Source organism: Odocoileus virginianus, chromosome 10 (assembly GCF_023699985.2).
Source record: "Odocoileus virginianus isolate 20LAN1187 ecotype Illinois chromosome 10, Ovbor_1.2, whole genome shotgun sequence".
In the NCBI taxonomy this organism is placed as follows: domain Eukaryota; kingdom Metazoa; phylum Chordata; class Mammalia; order Artiodactyla; family Cervidae; genus Odocoileus; species Odocoileus virginianus.
Genome location: NC_069683.1, coordinates 32511400 through 32526555, shown reverse-complemented (window position 1 = coordinate 32526555; position 15156 = coordinate 32511400). Strand labels below are relative to the sequence as shown.

General features: G+C 37.6%; 1 protein-coding gene across 6 annotated transcripts in view; it reads left to right on the top strand.

The window, feature by feature from the left end:
• The window catches only part of STK33 (serine/threonine kinase 33), a 185717-nt gene that overhangs the window by 140638 nt on the left and 29923 nt on the right, over positions 1–15156 (top strand). For all 6 annotated transcript variants that reach the window (XM_020870826.2, XM_070473354.1, XM_070473355.1 and 3 more), the window contains 3 exons: positions 4679–4754; positions 8835–8947; positions 9395–9480. In XM_020870826.2, the coding sequence (XP_020726485.2) occupies positions 4679–4754; positions 8835–8947; positions 9395–9480 (275 nt within the window). The remainder of the gene's footprint in view (positions 1–4678; positions 4755–8834; positions 8948–9394; positions 9481–15156) is intronic.

Sequence of the window (15156 nt, the reverse complement as noted above, 5' to 3'; positions counted from 1 at the left end):
GCTGCTTCCTCCCTCCCTGGGAGGTTTTCCAAGATCAGCAATTGGGTCTGACCTGTTTTTCAAATTCCTGCCTCTTAGCTGGGTTTCAGAGTGTGAGATATTGTGTGCACCCTTGAAGAGCAAAGTCTGTTGTTTCCTCTAGCACTCCAGCTCTCCTGGATATAAGCCTTGCTGGTTGTCAAAGCCAGGTGTTCTGGGGGCTTATATTCCTGGTGCAGAAGCCCTAGACTGGGGAGCCTGATGTGGGGCTAAGAGTCCTCACCCCTTGGGGAGGACTTCTGAGATTGTGCCATTCCTCCTGTTTGTGTTTCACTGACCTGGAAATGTAGGTTCTAACTGTAGTATGTCTCCTCCCCTCCTTCCCGTATTCTTGTACTTCCTACTTTGTGTCTTAATTATGGAAAATTCTTTTCTGCTAGTTTTCAGGTCATTCCTATAGATAGTTGCTCTGTAAGTAGTATTTTTGGTGTGTTCATGGGAGGCGATGAGCTCATAGTCTTCAGTTCTCTCATCTCAGCCACCAGTCCATATTATTAATTTTGCTTGCTTCCTCTGTTGATTTCTAAGAGAATTATTAAAGTCACTCACAAATGTAGGGCTCTAGTAGATTCTTTTTGTACTTTCAGTAGATTTCTTAAAAATATTCTTTATGGAAGCATAATTTGTATATAATAAAATACACAGATTTTAAGTGTGACGTTTAATGAGTTTTGACAAATATATATACTTGTACAATTACCACCTCAGTGAAGATACAGAATATTTCCGTCACCCCAGAAATTTCCTTGTGTCCCTCGCAGTCAAGTCCCCCACCCAAACCTTAGCAACCACTGAGGAGTTCCATTGCCTTAGATTAGTTTTGCTTGTCTAGAATTTATACACATTGAATCTTAAGTATACATTCTTTTGTGTCTGTCTTCTTCTGTTCCGTGTAATGATTTTGAGACTTAGCCGTGTTGTTATATCAGTAGTTTATTCATTTTTATTCCTGAGGAGTATGCCTGGTTCATTGTTTGTCTATTTGATGCATAAAGTTTCTAAGTTGTTTTGTCTTATTTGGGAAGAGGCTACTTTAGATTCTGTTCATATCCTCCTGTTGGCAAAAGACATCTGGTCTGTAGTTACATGGGGAAAATATATCCAAGCATCCTGAGTTTTATGCCTGCTTATTAGTTGTCTACACTGATAACAAGTGAGAGAACACGCGGGAAGACAGATGCTTGGTGGGGCTTTGCTGACTTCCTAAACGGCTCTTTGGCGCAGTTGCTCTGGCCTCTGCCTCCCTGTGAGAGCTGTGATGACCGTGCACGTAGAAATGCCCCTGGTAGTTAAGATGACTCTGAAACAGTGAGGGCTCTGAATTCCAGGCCCCCGCTGTGTGGTACACCTACGTGGAAATCTGTCAGGGAATCAGATCATGGAATTGGCCCTTGTCATAGACACATGGCCATAGAGCAACTTGAATGTTTATGATTCAGTATTTTAAAAGTTTAAGTAGGGTTAAAGAGTACAAGTAATTGCTTAAAGGAAAATATTAATTAGTTAATTTTCAGTGATTTGAAGACAAATTACTCAGTTTGTTAATTATCTATAGTTGAGTCTTTTCTCATTCTTTCTTCTGTTTACATTTCAGCTCCTTTTTTCTTGCTTTTTAGTTCCTTTAAAATAGGTAGAGGAAATGAAATTTCATTTGCTTTTACTGGCTACAGACACACTGTGTGTGTGTGTGTGTGTGTGTGTGTGTGTGTGTGTTGGGAGGGGTGATTGAAGCTGTTTTCTAAGGTAAAAACACCTTTTACATGGGAGATGCTCTGTAACTGTGTTGCTTTAGGTGAGTCACTTAATATGTGTATCTGGACCTTAATTTCCTCACTGGGAAAGTGAGTCAAATGCCTGTATACCCATCTCACGTGATTCTTAACATAATTTATACAAATAGCATCATTGATGCAAAAGTACATTGTAAATTTTAAATTTCTATTCAAATGCACACAGTTGACCCTTAAACAATGTGGGAGTGAAGCTCCGTATTAATTTACTGTTGGCTCTTCGGGGTGCTCCGTAACTGTAGAGATGTAAAAGACATATTCCTGGAATAGCATATTCAACTTTTTAAAAACCCAGCCATTATTTAAAAATCTAATCATTAAAAGACCTTCACAACCCAGAGAATCACAATGCTGTAATCACTCACCTAGAGCCAGACATCCTGGAGCGTGAAGTCAAGTGGGCCTTAGGAAGCATCACTTTGAACAAAGCTAGTGGAGGTGATGGAATTCCAGTTGAGCTGTTTCAAATCCTGAAAGATGATGCTGTGAAAGTGCTGCACTCAATATGCCAGCAAATTTGGAAAACTCAGCAGTGGCCACAGGACTGGGAAAGGTCAGTTTTCATTCCAGTCCCAAAGAAAGGCAATGCCAAAGAATGCTCAAACTACCACACAATTGTTCTCATCTCACACGCTAGTAAGGAGATGCTTAAAATTCTCCAAGTCAGGCTTCAGCAATACGTGAACCATGAACTTCCAGATGTTCAAGCTGGTTTTAGAAAAGGGAGAGGAACCAGAGATCAAATTGCCAACATCCGCTGGATCATCGTAAAAGCAAGAGAATTCCAGAAAAACATCTATTTCTGCTTTATTGACTATGCCAAAGCCTTTGACTGTGTGGATCACAGAAAACTGTGGAAAATTCTTCAAGAGATGGAAATACCAGACTACCTGACCTGCCTCTTGAGAAACCTATATGCAGGTCAGGAAGCAACAGTTAGAGCTGGACATGGAACAACAGACTGGTTCCAAGTAGGAAAAGGAGTACGTCACGGCTGTGTATTGTCACCCTGCTTATTTAACTTCTATGCAGAGTACATCATGAGAAACGCTGGGCTGGAGGAAGCACAAGCTGGAATCAAGAGTGCCAGGAGAAATATCATTAACTTCAGATATACAGATGACACCACCCTTATGGCAGAAAGTGAAGAAGAACTAAAGAGCCTCTTGATGAAAGAGAAAGAGGAGAGTGAAAAAAATTGGCTTAAAGCTCAACATTCAGAAAACTAAGATCATGGCATTCAGTCCCATGACTTCATGGGAAATAGATGGGGAAACAGTGGAAACAGTGGCTGACTTTATTTTTCTGGGCTCCAGAATCACTACAGATGGTGATTGCAGCCATGAAATTAAAAGATGCATACTTACTCCTTGGAAGGAAAGTTATGACCAACCTAGACAGCATTTTAAAAAGCAGATACATTACTTTGTCAACAAAGGTCAAGGCTGTGGTTTTTCCAGTAGTCGTGTATGAATGTGAAAGCTGAGCACCAAAGAATTGATGCTTTTGAACTGTGGTGTTGGAGAAGACTCTTGAGAGTCCGTTGGACTACAAGGAGATCCAACCAGTCCATCCTAAAGGAGATCAGTCCTGGGTGTTCATTGGAAGGACTGATGTTGAAGCTGAAACTCCAATACTTTGGCCATATGATGCGAAGAGCTGACTCATTGGAAAAGACCCTGATGCTGGGAAAGATTGAGGGCAGGAGGAGAAGGGGACAACAGAGGATGAGACGGTTGGATGGCATCACCGACTCAATGGACATGGGTCTGGGTGGACTCCGGGAGTTGGTGATGGACAGAGAGGCCTGGCATGCTGTGGTTCACGGAGTCGCAAAGAGTCGGACACAACTGAGCGACTGAACTGAACTGAATCTTTAAAAGATGTGCCACCTCAAAATAAAGTTCTACTTTGCGAAGGTTGTTTAAAAGAACCCTATCATCTCAATAGATGCAGAGAAAGTGTTTGACAACATGCAACATCCTTTCATAGGGCTTCCCAGGTGGTTTAGAAGTAACGAAACCATCTGTAATACAGGAGACTTGAGTTCGATCCCTGGGTCAGGAAAATCCCCTGGAGAAGGAAATGGCAACCCACTCCAGTATTCTGCCTGGGAAATCCTATGGTCAGAGAAGCCTGGTGGGCTACAGTCCATGGGGTCACAAAAAAGACAGACATCACTGAGCAACTAAACAACAGTAACAACAATCATGGGCACATTGTAAGTCAGTGGCACAGGAGCTGAGGAGTCAGAAATACCTGGACCCTAGGCCTCCCCTGTGACTAATTGGCTCTTTGATTGAGTTATATTATAGGAGCTCTCTTTTTGTCTTAGTTTTCTCATTTAGAAAATGTGGAAGATAATTCATACTGTTATAGGAGTGCTATGAAGTTACTATCACTACTGTTATTTTGCCGAAGTGATTTATAACCATTTATCTTAGTTTCTCTGTAAATCCAGATTTCCATGTTTTGGGCTTGCTTTAAATTGTATCTACTTAAGGCATGTTTTCAATACTATTTTTGGCAAAGACTGAGATATTGTTGCCTTCTGTAACTCCATGATCTTTGCAAGATCATTTCTTAACAATTTGAACGAGATGAAAAGTAGTACATTTAGCTATACAGTGTGTGCCATCATTCCATTAGAAGCTAAATGACAGGAGGGAGGATACAGCGACATCAATTGTTAAGGCCTGTACATTATTCATTTAACATCTGCTGTTGGTTCTCTTTTTCCCTATGGGGGAATAAATTACATCACATCAGCACATTCATGCTTTGTGTTTAAGCATTTAAAAGTCATTTATTGTATTATTAATATTATTTTATTTCTGCTTGTTTGGCAGCCCCTGAAGTTATCAATGCCCACGACTATAGCCAGCAGTGTGACATTTGGAGCATAGGTGTCATAATGTACATTTTGTAAGTAGCCTGCTAAATGTACAATTTAAAATGAATGGATGTTCCCTAACAGTGGAATTACATAGATTTTAATTTAAAGCTAAATAGTATAATGTCAAGAAAGCAACTGAAGAAACAACTGGGAAGTTATTCTAAAAGCTGACTTATTCATTGTCAGGTCCATCTATTAGGTATTTTTTTTATACAATCAAATTGTAAGTTTCAACTTTGCTTTTCATTGATCTATAAATGCTACAATGCACTGTATGATCTGAGCAAAGTGAAAAACTTGCCTCAACACCTCTCTGATCCTTTGCTACAAACCAGAAGCTTGTTCGTCTTTTCTTGAGATTCACTTACAGAGTATCAGGTAGATTCACTTATAGAGCATCAGGTAGAGGGAAGGTCCTGGACCTGGCACTCGGGCTTCCCCGTGGACAGGGCATGTTCAAGCAGCAGGCAGTAACCAGATGAAGGTTCAGTCCAGGGTCCAGGGAGTATTCTGTGGTTCCTAATTCTCTTCATGCTACTGAAAACACTGGTCTTTCTTGTTCTCTCTTCTGTCTCGCTCCCAAGATTCAGTCAGACCCCATGGCCTGTATTTTTCCTTTGAGGCGTCCTCACATATTATTCAATTTCTCTTCACTTGTATCACTTCTCCTTATGATCCCTTTCTAGAAGATTATAGTGTCTTTTTGTCTGTTCTCCTTCTTCTGGTTCATCCTTCACAGAGTTGTCAGGGTTGTCTTTCTAAATCACAAATCTGATTATACTGCTTTCCTGACTAACAGCCTCTGTTGATTCTCCCTTGCTATAGAAAACTGTCAGCGCATCCCCACGTGGCATGATGTAAAGCTTTCACAGCCTGGCTCCAGCATGCCTTTCCAGCCTTGGTCTGCATGTGTGTTCCCATGCACTTAGCCTGTTCTGGTGCCCACTCAAGGCTGCTCCTTATGACTTAGGTGCCCTGTGTTTCATGCCTCTGGGTCTTTGCTCATGTAATTCATTCTGCCTCAGTGTTCATTTTTCTTCTCTACTAAACCTCTTTCCTGGGCGTGTCCAGCTCATACATTAGCAACTTCTATTTCCCTGAGTCCTACTCTGCCCAAGCAAAGTTAGTATGTTCATTATGTATAATATACTTTCCCTTGCTCCATGGGATTTAAGGCAACATATTAATACAAAGGTGCATGCAAAACAGTAACATTGAAAGAAAAACAATATAATAATAATCAGGCAAGTTTGCACATGTATAAGTTTGATAGAATTAACTTTTCACTTTTATGTGTTCTCATTACACTTCTAAAAGCTATATTATAATGTAATGCAATTATTGTATTATATGTATTGTCTCTGTTTTTCTTGCTGTAAATTCCATGAAGGACAGAGATCTGATTCATCTTTGCATTCCTAGTATCTGGCACCATAGTAGACATGTAGTCAGTGCTCAATACATGTTTTTTATATTGAATTAAAGTGAATTGTATGAGAGCGTTCTGAAAAGTTAGTGGTCATTGTTCTGCTTCTTGGTGAGTATGAACACTTTTATGTTGATGCAACATTAGTTTTATGGTCATATTGAAGATTTCACTGTGCACTACCTCTTCCAGATCATTTCTAAATATTGACATCACAGTAGTTACATTTTCACAGTCCTGTGAAATGAAATACACAGGCAGTAGAAATTGGATGTTGTGATTGTAGCTGTAACTCAGATACTCAACACATCACTGCTTAGACTGCATAAAGTGTAAATGTATTCACAAAATTTTTGATCATTGTTTTGTTCTGCTTAGTATTATATTAAAACTCTGAGCCTTAGTTTTAAATTAAAATATAGCTATTTAAAATTAGTGTTTTATACTCTCATGACTTCTAGACAACACAAGTCAGACATAACATATATATGTAATCTATTATTATACCAATCGAGGTGTTTGCTGCCTTCTTGATTTGAACTTAGTGTATTACACGTCTTAAATTTTTTCCTCCTACTTAAAGATGTAGTTTTAATTTTTCTGCTTCTAAGCGTGACTGCATATCATAATAAAGACATCTTTTTTTCCTTTACAATAGACTCTTACTTAGCTAATCAGTGCCTGTTCATTAATCTATCTGAGCCCAGTGGTCTTACAGATCGTTTCCTTCACCAAGGGCACAAATATATTACCTTCTCCAGGGGTGGGGAGGGGTTTCTTGTTTATCAGTTACCCCTGATTCATTGCTACTTAATTGGACAATGATAGCATACTTTCTCAAGGTAAAATTAATATAAATGCTCTTTATGGGCACCATCTTTTGCTGTTTTGATTCCTGTGAAACAGAAAATAATCAGAAGGCCTTAAGAGGCATTTTTCATGTCTTCGATTCTCTTTTCTGAATGTGCAGAAAATTGCTGTCATAAAATTTCATGTGCTGCTGATTGACCAACCATTAGATACATTTTGTGTAAGTAAAATTGTAAAGGACAGAAAAAAACTGAAATTTTTAAAACATAGCCCTTGAGCTATAGTTGCATGTTAGGCAGTGTAGGAGCAGCTAAGAAATCGGTGAATGTGCATACCGCTGGTTGTTAACAGACTCAATGATCTGGGCTTTTGCTGGCCTGTACTTGTTATAATAGTAATTGCCCATAAGACCATTTTTCTGACTTTTTTTGGAATGGCATTTAAAAACTGAATAATAGTAAGGCAAATTGAATCAGAGAGAGAAGGGTTAGAATGAGCTGGAGAAAGAGAAAGTATTAAAATGAGAGTTTGCAGAACAATTTAATATTTATCGCTTAACAAGAACCTATTGGTAGATGAAAAGCTCTGTTGTCCAGCCTAGTTCGATAAGCTACTGGGATGAAAATGACTCCCCCTCCACACTGGAAAAATCATTATTATCATAATCATTATCATGTAGAATATTTATCAAATTTAAACTTATTAAAAAAATGTTCATGGGAAAGATTTTTAAAGAAATTTAAGAAAAATGTAACTTAAAAAAATCAGTAAAAATCTGTTAAGAGACCTAGAAATCATTATAATTATGTACATAACAGACCAGCATTTGGAAAGTGTAATGGAATTATGCCATTTTATTCTTTCAGTAATAAAGTGGAAAAATAGAATCCTGAGAACTGAAGAATAGACAGAGAGAGTTAGAGTTGCCTCTGTGATGAGTCCAGGTCCAACTTCTGTCTGGTTGTCATTGGGAGGATCTGGTTGTTGTCTACAGGATTGCCCTCAGATGTTGGGACTGACAATAAAGAGGATGGCTAACATTTGCAACTTTTAAGCACACAGTTTTGGACTGGATCACCTATTGACGCATAGGCTTGCCATGCTGTTTGTAAAGTATAGCATAGTACTTCCTTTAAAACGTTCTAAAGACTCATAGTCCTGTACTATGGAATTTATAATAAGTCCATGTTTACTGTATACACACTACTCGTGGCTTTACTGATGTTGGTTGTTACATGTACTCAGCTTTCACCCTTCCAGACTGAAGGGTCACATTCATCATCTGGTTTTCCTCCTTCAGATATTCTTCATTTTGTATATAATTTTTGAAGAGTTGTGCTATTTTAATGGACTTTTTATTTTGACTCAGAGCCAGTAGGCCCCAGGATCATTCTTACCATCATCACCAGTCTTTGTGTAACGTTTTACCATGGATAATATTCTTCCATGGTCACTAGAAGAAGTAATCTCATTAGACTGTGATGACTCAGTGTATCTTTCTGTTAAGTCCAGTGTACCTTAAGGCATAACCTTACCCTTGCTCACATTGAAGTGTTTCTCCTCTGTTATCCACCGCTATTACTGTGCACCTAAACTCACACACCTTTCTGTATTTTAACCCCAATTAAGCTTAGTGTTTTCCCACCTGGAAGAGCTTTGCACATGTGGAAGTTCCAGTGAATACAAGAGCCTAACACTAATCTCCCAAAACCCCTTTGCTTCCATTTCTACATCCAGAGAAGTTCCCACCTCTTCCTCTCCTTTTCTTAAATATGAAGCACCACTGCTTTCAAGTCCTGTGGAAACTTAATTTTTAATAGCCTTATTTTGATTATTTGAAAGAATCTAAACAGAATGATTACCTTTGCTGTAGATTATGTGGAAAAGCACCCTTTATGGCAAGCTCAGAAGAGAAGCTTTTTGAATTAATAAAAAAGGGAGAACTACATTTTAAAAATTCAATCTGGAATTCCATAAGTGATTGTGGTAAGTATAGATGTGTTATTATTTATTAAGGCAAATATGCATAATATAAGAAAGCCAGCCAGTAATTTAGATACTTTAAATCTCTGAGTAGCCATTAAATTTACTTATAGAAATAAAAACTATTTACTTGTGGAAATAGTGCTATCTTCACTGTGATTTTTATAGTTGAAACTTTAAACAAAAACAGAAAATATACTAAAAATTGAAGAGGAAATTTTCTGATCAAATAGCTAATTTTTACTGAAGACTATAAACCAGGTAATCCAGGCAATAAAACCTCACTTTTGGCCTTAAACTTTATTTAATATTAGCCATGTGAACTGATGATATTTATTCTATAACTGATATGTTTCCTTTGTGTCATATAGACCTAATCCTAAATTGGAAAGCATGTGATATTAATTATAGTTGAGATATATAAGGTAGGATTTTTTCCTTTATTTGCAGCTAAAAGTGTTTTGAAACAACTTATGAAAGTAGACCCTGCTCACAGACTCACAGCTAAGGAACTGCTAGATAACCAGTGGTTAACAGTAAGTTTCAATACTACTCCCTTAAAAAAAAATTTTGGCACACTATCATTGCTTATTTCTTTTCATCTGGCCTTATAATCTATATATAGTCTTAAAACAGTCGTTTAGTTTCATCTTCTGACAAGTTAAAAAAATTATTGAGTGCTGACACACTTCTGAAATGGGTATTTTCAAACTGTTAAAATTACTTCCACAGTTGTTTACATGTGTTTATAGAGGTTTAAATGAACTTTTCTATTGTATCAAGTTCAGTAGAATAGAGCTGAGAAATGTCCTTTATTAAAGTTGTGGACTGTTGAAGCAGTCTGTATAGTTTAGTGGTGTAAAGTACTGGAACAGTCTACTTCTCTTTCAGCTCTTTGGACGCAGAGAATCTACAGGGACTCAGAAAAGCCAAGGTCTTCTAACAGTGGCTGTTGCCTGGCTTGAAATCTTGAGTCATTATTTATTTGCATATTTCTTTCCCCCATTACACTAATGCCTCGAGCAGTAACCCTATGTCTTAAGCGATCTTTGTATCCCTGTACCCGGAACATTACCTGGTCACAACAGGAACTTTGTAAGAGGATGCTACTACCTCTCAATAATTATTCTCTCTTTTTTCTGTGGTCATGAGGATCCTGATTTTTCACTGGTAACTTTTTATCTAGTCTTCTTTGCTAGTTATCCCTATCATTGCTAGTTACAGTGCTGGTCAATGAGATCTAAGTGCAGGTAAGAGTAATCTCTGGGAAGTGTCCTTAAAAGGAAAGAGTATGGCATTCCTCACATCCATCTTCTTTTCTCGTGACTGCACTGCAGCTGCGATGAATGGAGTTTGAGTAGCCGTATTAGATAATAAAGTGGAATATAAACAGGATAGCAGAGCAGCATGGTTCTAGAAACCAGGGCTCTTAGGGTATAGAGCTGCCACACCAGCCCTTGACTGCCTACCTCCAGACTTTTTTTTTTTTAATTATTATTATTTTTTATTATTTATTGATTTTACTTTACAACGTATTGGTTTTGCCATACATTGACTTGAATCTGCCATAGATGAACATGTGTTCCCCATCCTGTACCCCCCTCCCAACTCCCTCCCCATCCCATCCCTCTGGGTCATCCCAGTGCACCAGCCCTGAGCATCCTATATCACACATCAAACCTGGACTGGGGATTCGTTTCACATATGATAATTTACATGTTTCAGTGCCATTCTCCCATATCATCCCACTCTCGCCCTCTCCCACAGAGTCCAAAAGACTGTTCAATACATCTGTGTCTCTCTTGCTGTCTTGCATACAGGGTTATCATTACCATCTTTCTAAATTCCATATATATGCATTAGTATACTGTATTGGTGTTTTACTTTCTGGCTTACTTCACTCTGTATAATAGTCTCCGGTTTCATCCACCTCATTAGAACTGATTCAAATGTATTCTTTTTAATGGCTGAGTAATATTCCATGGTGTATATGTACCATAGCTTTCTTATCCATTCATCTGCCAATGGATATCTAGGTTGCTTCCATGTCCTGGCTATTATAAACAGTGCTGCGATGAACATTGGGGTACATGTGTCTCTTTCAATTCTGGTTTCCTCGGTGTGTGTGCCCAGCAGTGGGATTGCTGGGTCATATCGCAGTTCTATTTCCAGTTTTTTAAGGAATCTCCACACTGTTCTCCATAGCGGCTGTACTCGTTTGCATTCCCACCAACAGTGTAAGAGGGTTCCCTTTTCTCCACACCCTCTCCAGCATGTATTGTTTGTAGACTTTTGGATAGCAGCCATTCTGACTGGCATGTAGTGGTACCTCATTGTGGTTTTGATTTGCATTTCTCTGATAATGAGTGATGTTGAGCATCTTTTCATGTGTTTGTTAGCTATCTGTATGTCTTCTTTGGAGAAATGTCTGTTTAGTTCTTTGACCCACTTTTTGATTGGGTCTTTTATTTTTTCCAGACGTTTTTAGATGAACAGGAAACAAATGACTGTCATCTTTGAGATACTGTGAAATGTGCAGTTAAGCCTAATACCAATTAATACAGTACTCAGTAAATAATGGCTGAATGAGTAGATGATTCAGTAAAAGAATAAGTCTGTACATATGTCAGAAAATGCCTGAGAATGGAAACTGGAGATTCCAGAGACTTAGGAATATTACTAAGTAATGTTTATCTATGTAGAAAATTATTTTACATCTTTTACTTATTAGACACTGTGTTAGGTACTGGAGATACATGATATGCCTATATTGCAGTAGTCGTGTTGAGAAATGATGGTGGCTTGGACAAGGTGGTAGCAATAGAGTTGAAGAGAAATAAATGTGACATATTTTTAGATATATTTGATAGTACTTGGTGATGGATTAGATAAGGAATGAGGATAAGGGAGGAATCAAGGATGAATTTTAGATTTTGCTTTAACAACTGGCTGGATGGTAGTACCATTTACTGAGATGTGGAAGACTGCAGGAGATACTTTTTTTTCCTGGGGGAAGAGTGGTGAGTAAAGGGTTCTACACTGGACATGATAAATTTGAGATGCCTATGTCACATTCAAGTGGAGATTGCCAGTAGATCATCGAAAGTATGAGCCTGGACCTGGAGAAGAATGAACTGGAGATATAAATCTGTGAATCCTGAGTATACAGAGGCCATGTAAAGCTGTTGTGTTGAAGAGATGAATTAGGAAGAAAATGCAGGTAGAAAGGACAAGAGGCCTCAGCAGTCTGCCTTTAGACACTGCAACATTTAGAAGAGTAGAAGCTAGCAATAGAGGCTGAAAAGGAATAGCTGATGAGGACAGAGGAAAGTTAGGAGGGTAGTGCCAAGGAAGTTGAGAGAGAAAAGTGTTTGAGAAAGCAAGAACCGTCAGCTCCCAGATAAATGCTGCCTAGAGGTCAAGATGAGAATGAGTTTTCATTAGAATGGCTGACAGAGGAGTTGATGGTGACCTTGGAGTCCTCGATAGATTTTAGATACCATAAATTTATAGTGGTACCACTGTGATTTTCCTTTGGGAATTTCTAATCATTTATTGGAATAATTCTTTTTCTTTAAGGGCTAAAAAAATTGCCTTCACTCAAAAATGGTTTACAACTGCCCTCTTCTATGAATGTGTTGAACTCTCAAATGATTCTGTGCAATAAGTATTTCTGGCCTAAAGTAATTGTGCAAATGAGTTAGCGGCTAGATCATTGCAAAACAACTGAGTAGATTTGTAGTAGAGCAAAATAAAAAAACTGTAAAACAGATGGTGTGCTTTAGAAATCTATCTCTTTTCAGCATCACACAACATTCGGGTTTGGCCATTTAATTATTTGTTTTCTAATTAGTGAAACTTTATTTCTGGCTTTGGTCATTTTTCCAGAAGTCTCCATTTTTGAGCCTCTGTAACAATTTGTCTCTATGTAGTCTTTGCCAAATGGATAGAGAAGTGACAGATAGTGTGTACTATATCGGACTATCCTGAGGAGTTCAGTATATGAAGTTTAGAATACTGGCATTTTGTAAACTTCTGAAAGGCAAACTCTTTTCTTCTTAACCACTTGAAGTCTCGCTTCCTGTAATTCATGTCCTCTGTTTGAAATAATCTAAAGAGGACATGTTAGTTCTCTCAGTGCCTTCCCGCTTTATAACCAGAGCTTATCTTCCAACACCGGACGAATAGTGACTTTCTTTTCAAAGAGCTTTATTGGATAAAAAGTTTCCACGGTTTAGTCTATATATTGTGCATTTTGAAATACAGTACATATCTGAAAAGTATTCTGAGAAAAATAATCATTGCGTCTTTATGTACATTTAAGTGAATGGGTCTTAAACAGATATTGTCATCCTGATTTCAAAAGTCTAAGGTCAGATGCAAGGAAAAACAGCCAATAAATGACTTTCCTACAAAGGGAGAGTTTGATGATGACACGCATTGCCAGGAGTATGCCTGTTATCCTCTTTATCCTTTTCTACCTTTTTGCCCTCTTTGTTCTCAACAGTAGTTCAGGAGTTCATTCCTTGTTAGATAGTTACAGTTGCCCGTTGGTATTCAATCCTCTGGTAACAACTAACACCAAGAATTTGCACATTTAACAAGTTTCCCTGGTACTTTCAATGCCTGCTTATATTTAAGAACCTTGCTATAAATTAATGAAACATTTTTCTTCTATGGCTTGTCAAAAAGAAGTTTCCAGATTTGAGCTCTGTAACAGATGTTTTTTTTTTGTGTGTGTGCCTGCCATGTACCATGCCTTGTGCTAGGTAATAAAATTCAGTTAAAGACACATAGGACCTAGTCTCTGACATGAGGAATTTATAATATAATAAGGGAAACAAGCTATGTATAAGATATAATGCAAGGAAGAAAATGATAAATGGCATAAGAGATTGCCAAATGACCAGAGAGGTACAGAGGCACGCGAGTGTGAAATCAGGAAGTTTAATTTGACTGTCTGATAAGATGCCTGAAGGAAAGAAGTGGGAAATGAGACTTTTAAGAAAGGAATGAAAATTGTGAGGGCCCTTGAATCCTAGACTAGAGAGTTTTAACTTTCTGCCACAGATAGTAGAGAACAATTGCATGCTCTTTGAAAGAAGGAAATTATTATTATAGTGTGTCAGTCTTGCAGAGTGGCTTATTTTAAATGGGACAACATTTAAATGTCTATGTTGATTTTAACAAATGTTTTTTCATTTTAATTCATAAGGCACTACATGGGTGCAAAGATGATTAAAACAGTCTCTCCCTTGAGTAATCCACCACAAATTACAGTGTACTTTGCTTTATAGTCACACTTTACAAAGCTCTTATAATGAAGTGTAGGGTCTAATTTCAGAACACTCTTTCCTATGTACGAACAGGTCCTTGTTCACTAATTTACAAATTGTTATTCAGGTTTTAGTCATTAGCTTTTGACCTTTAGCCTGTGCACTTTATGTAAAAAAATTGAAATTTTTTGATACCTAACTAATTATTGGGTATATTTTTGCTACCGTATATTTTCATCCTAAATATATTAAGGCTCTAACCTTTATATTACTATATTTAGTTACTCTTAAATTATGAATTATCTTATGTATATGAATATGATTTTGAAGCCCTCTTTAATGAAGTTTTTTAAAAAAAATTATGTTAAAAAGAAGCTCATGAACCAGGAACCTTGGGCATTTACTCAGTACTCAATGATTGGTACATACTTAATAATTCAAACAAATATTTATTGAATAACTACTGTGTACTGTGGGGGACACAAGGATGAGTCTGAAATAGTCCTTTCCTACAGGTTGCCCACACCCTAGTGGAGGGATTAAAGAAAAAATACAGGCAGAGAATGCATATTTGGTATGTGTGTGTGCAAAAGTCCGCCTGCAATACAGGAGACCGGGGTTCAATCCCTGGGTCGTGAAGATCCCCTAGAGAAGGAAATGGCAACCCACTCCAGTATTCTTGCCTGGGAAATCCCATGGACAGAGAAGCCTGGTGGGCTACAGTCTATGGGGGTATAAGGAGTCGGACATGACTGAGCAGGTTTCACTTCACTTAATATGTATATATATATATATATATATATATTTAAAATAAGCATATAAAATGTACTCTATATATTATATGTGGTATGTAATAAAATATACACTATAAAATATATAAATGTTCTCTAAATATTATTATATACTTATATGTATATTATATACTATATTTAATAT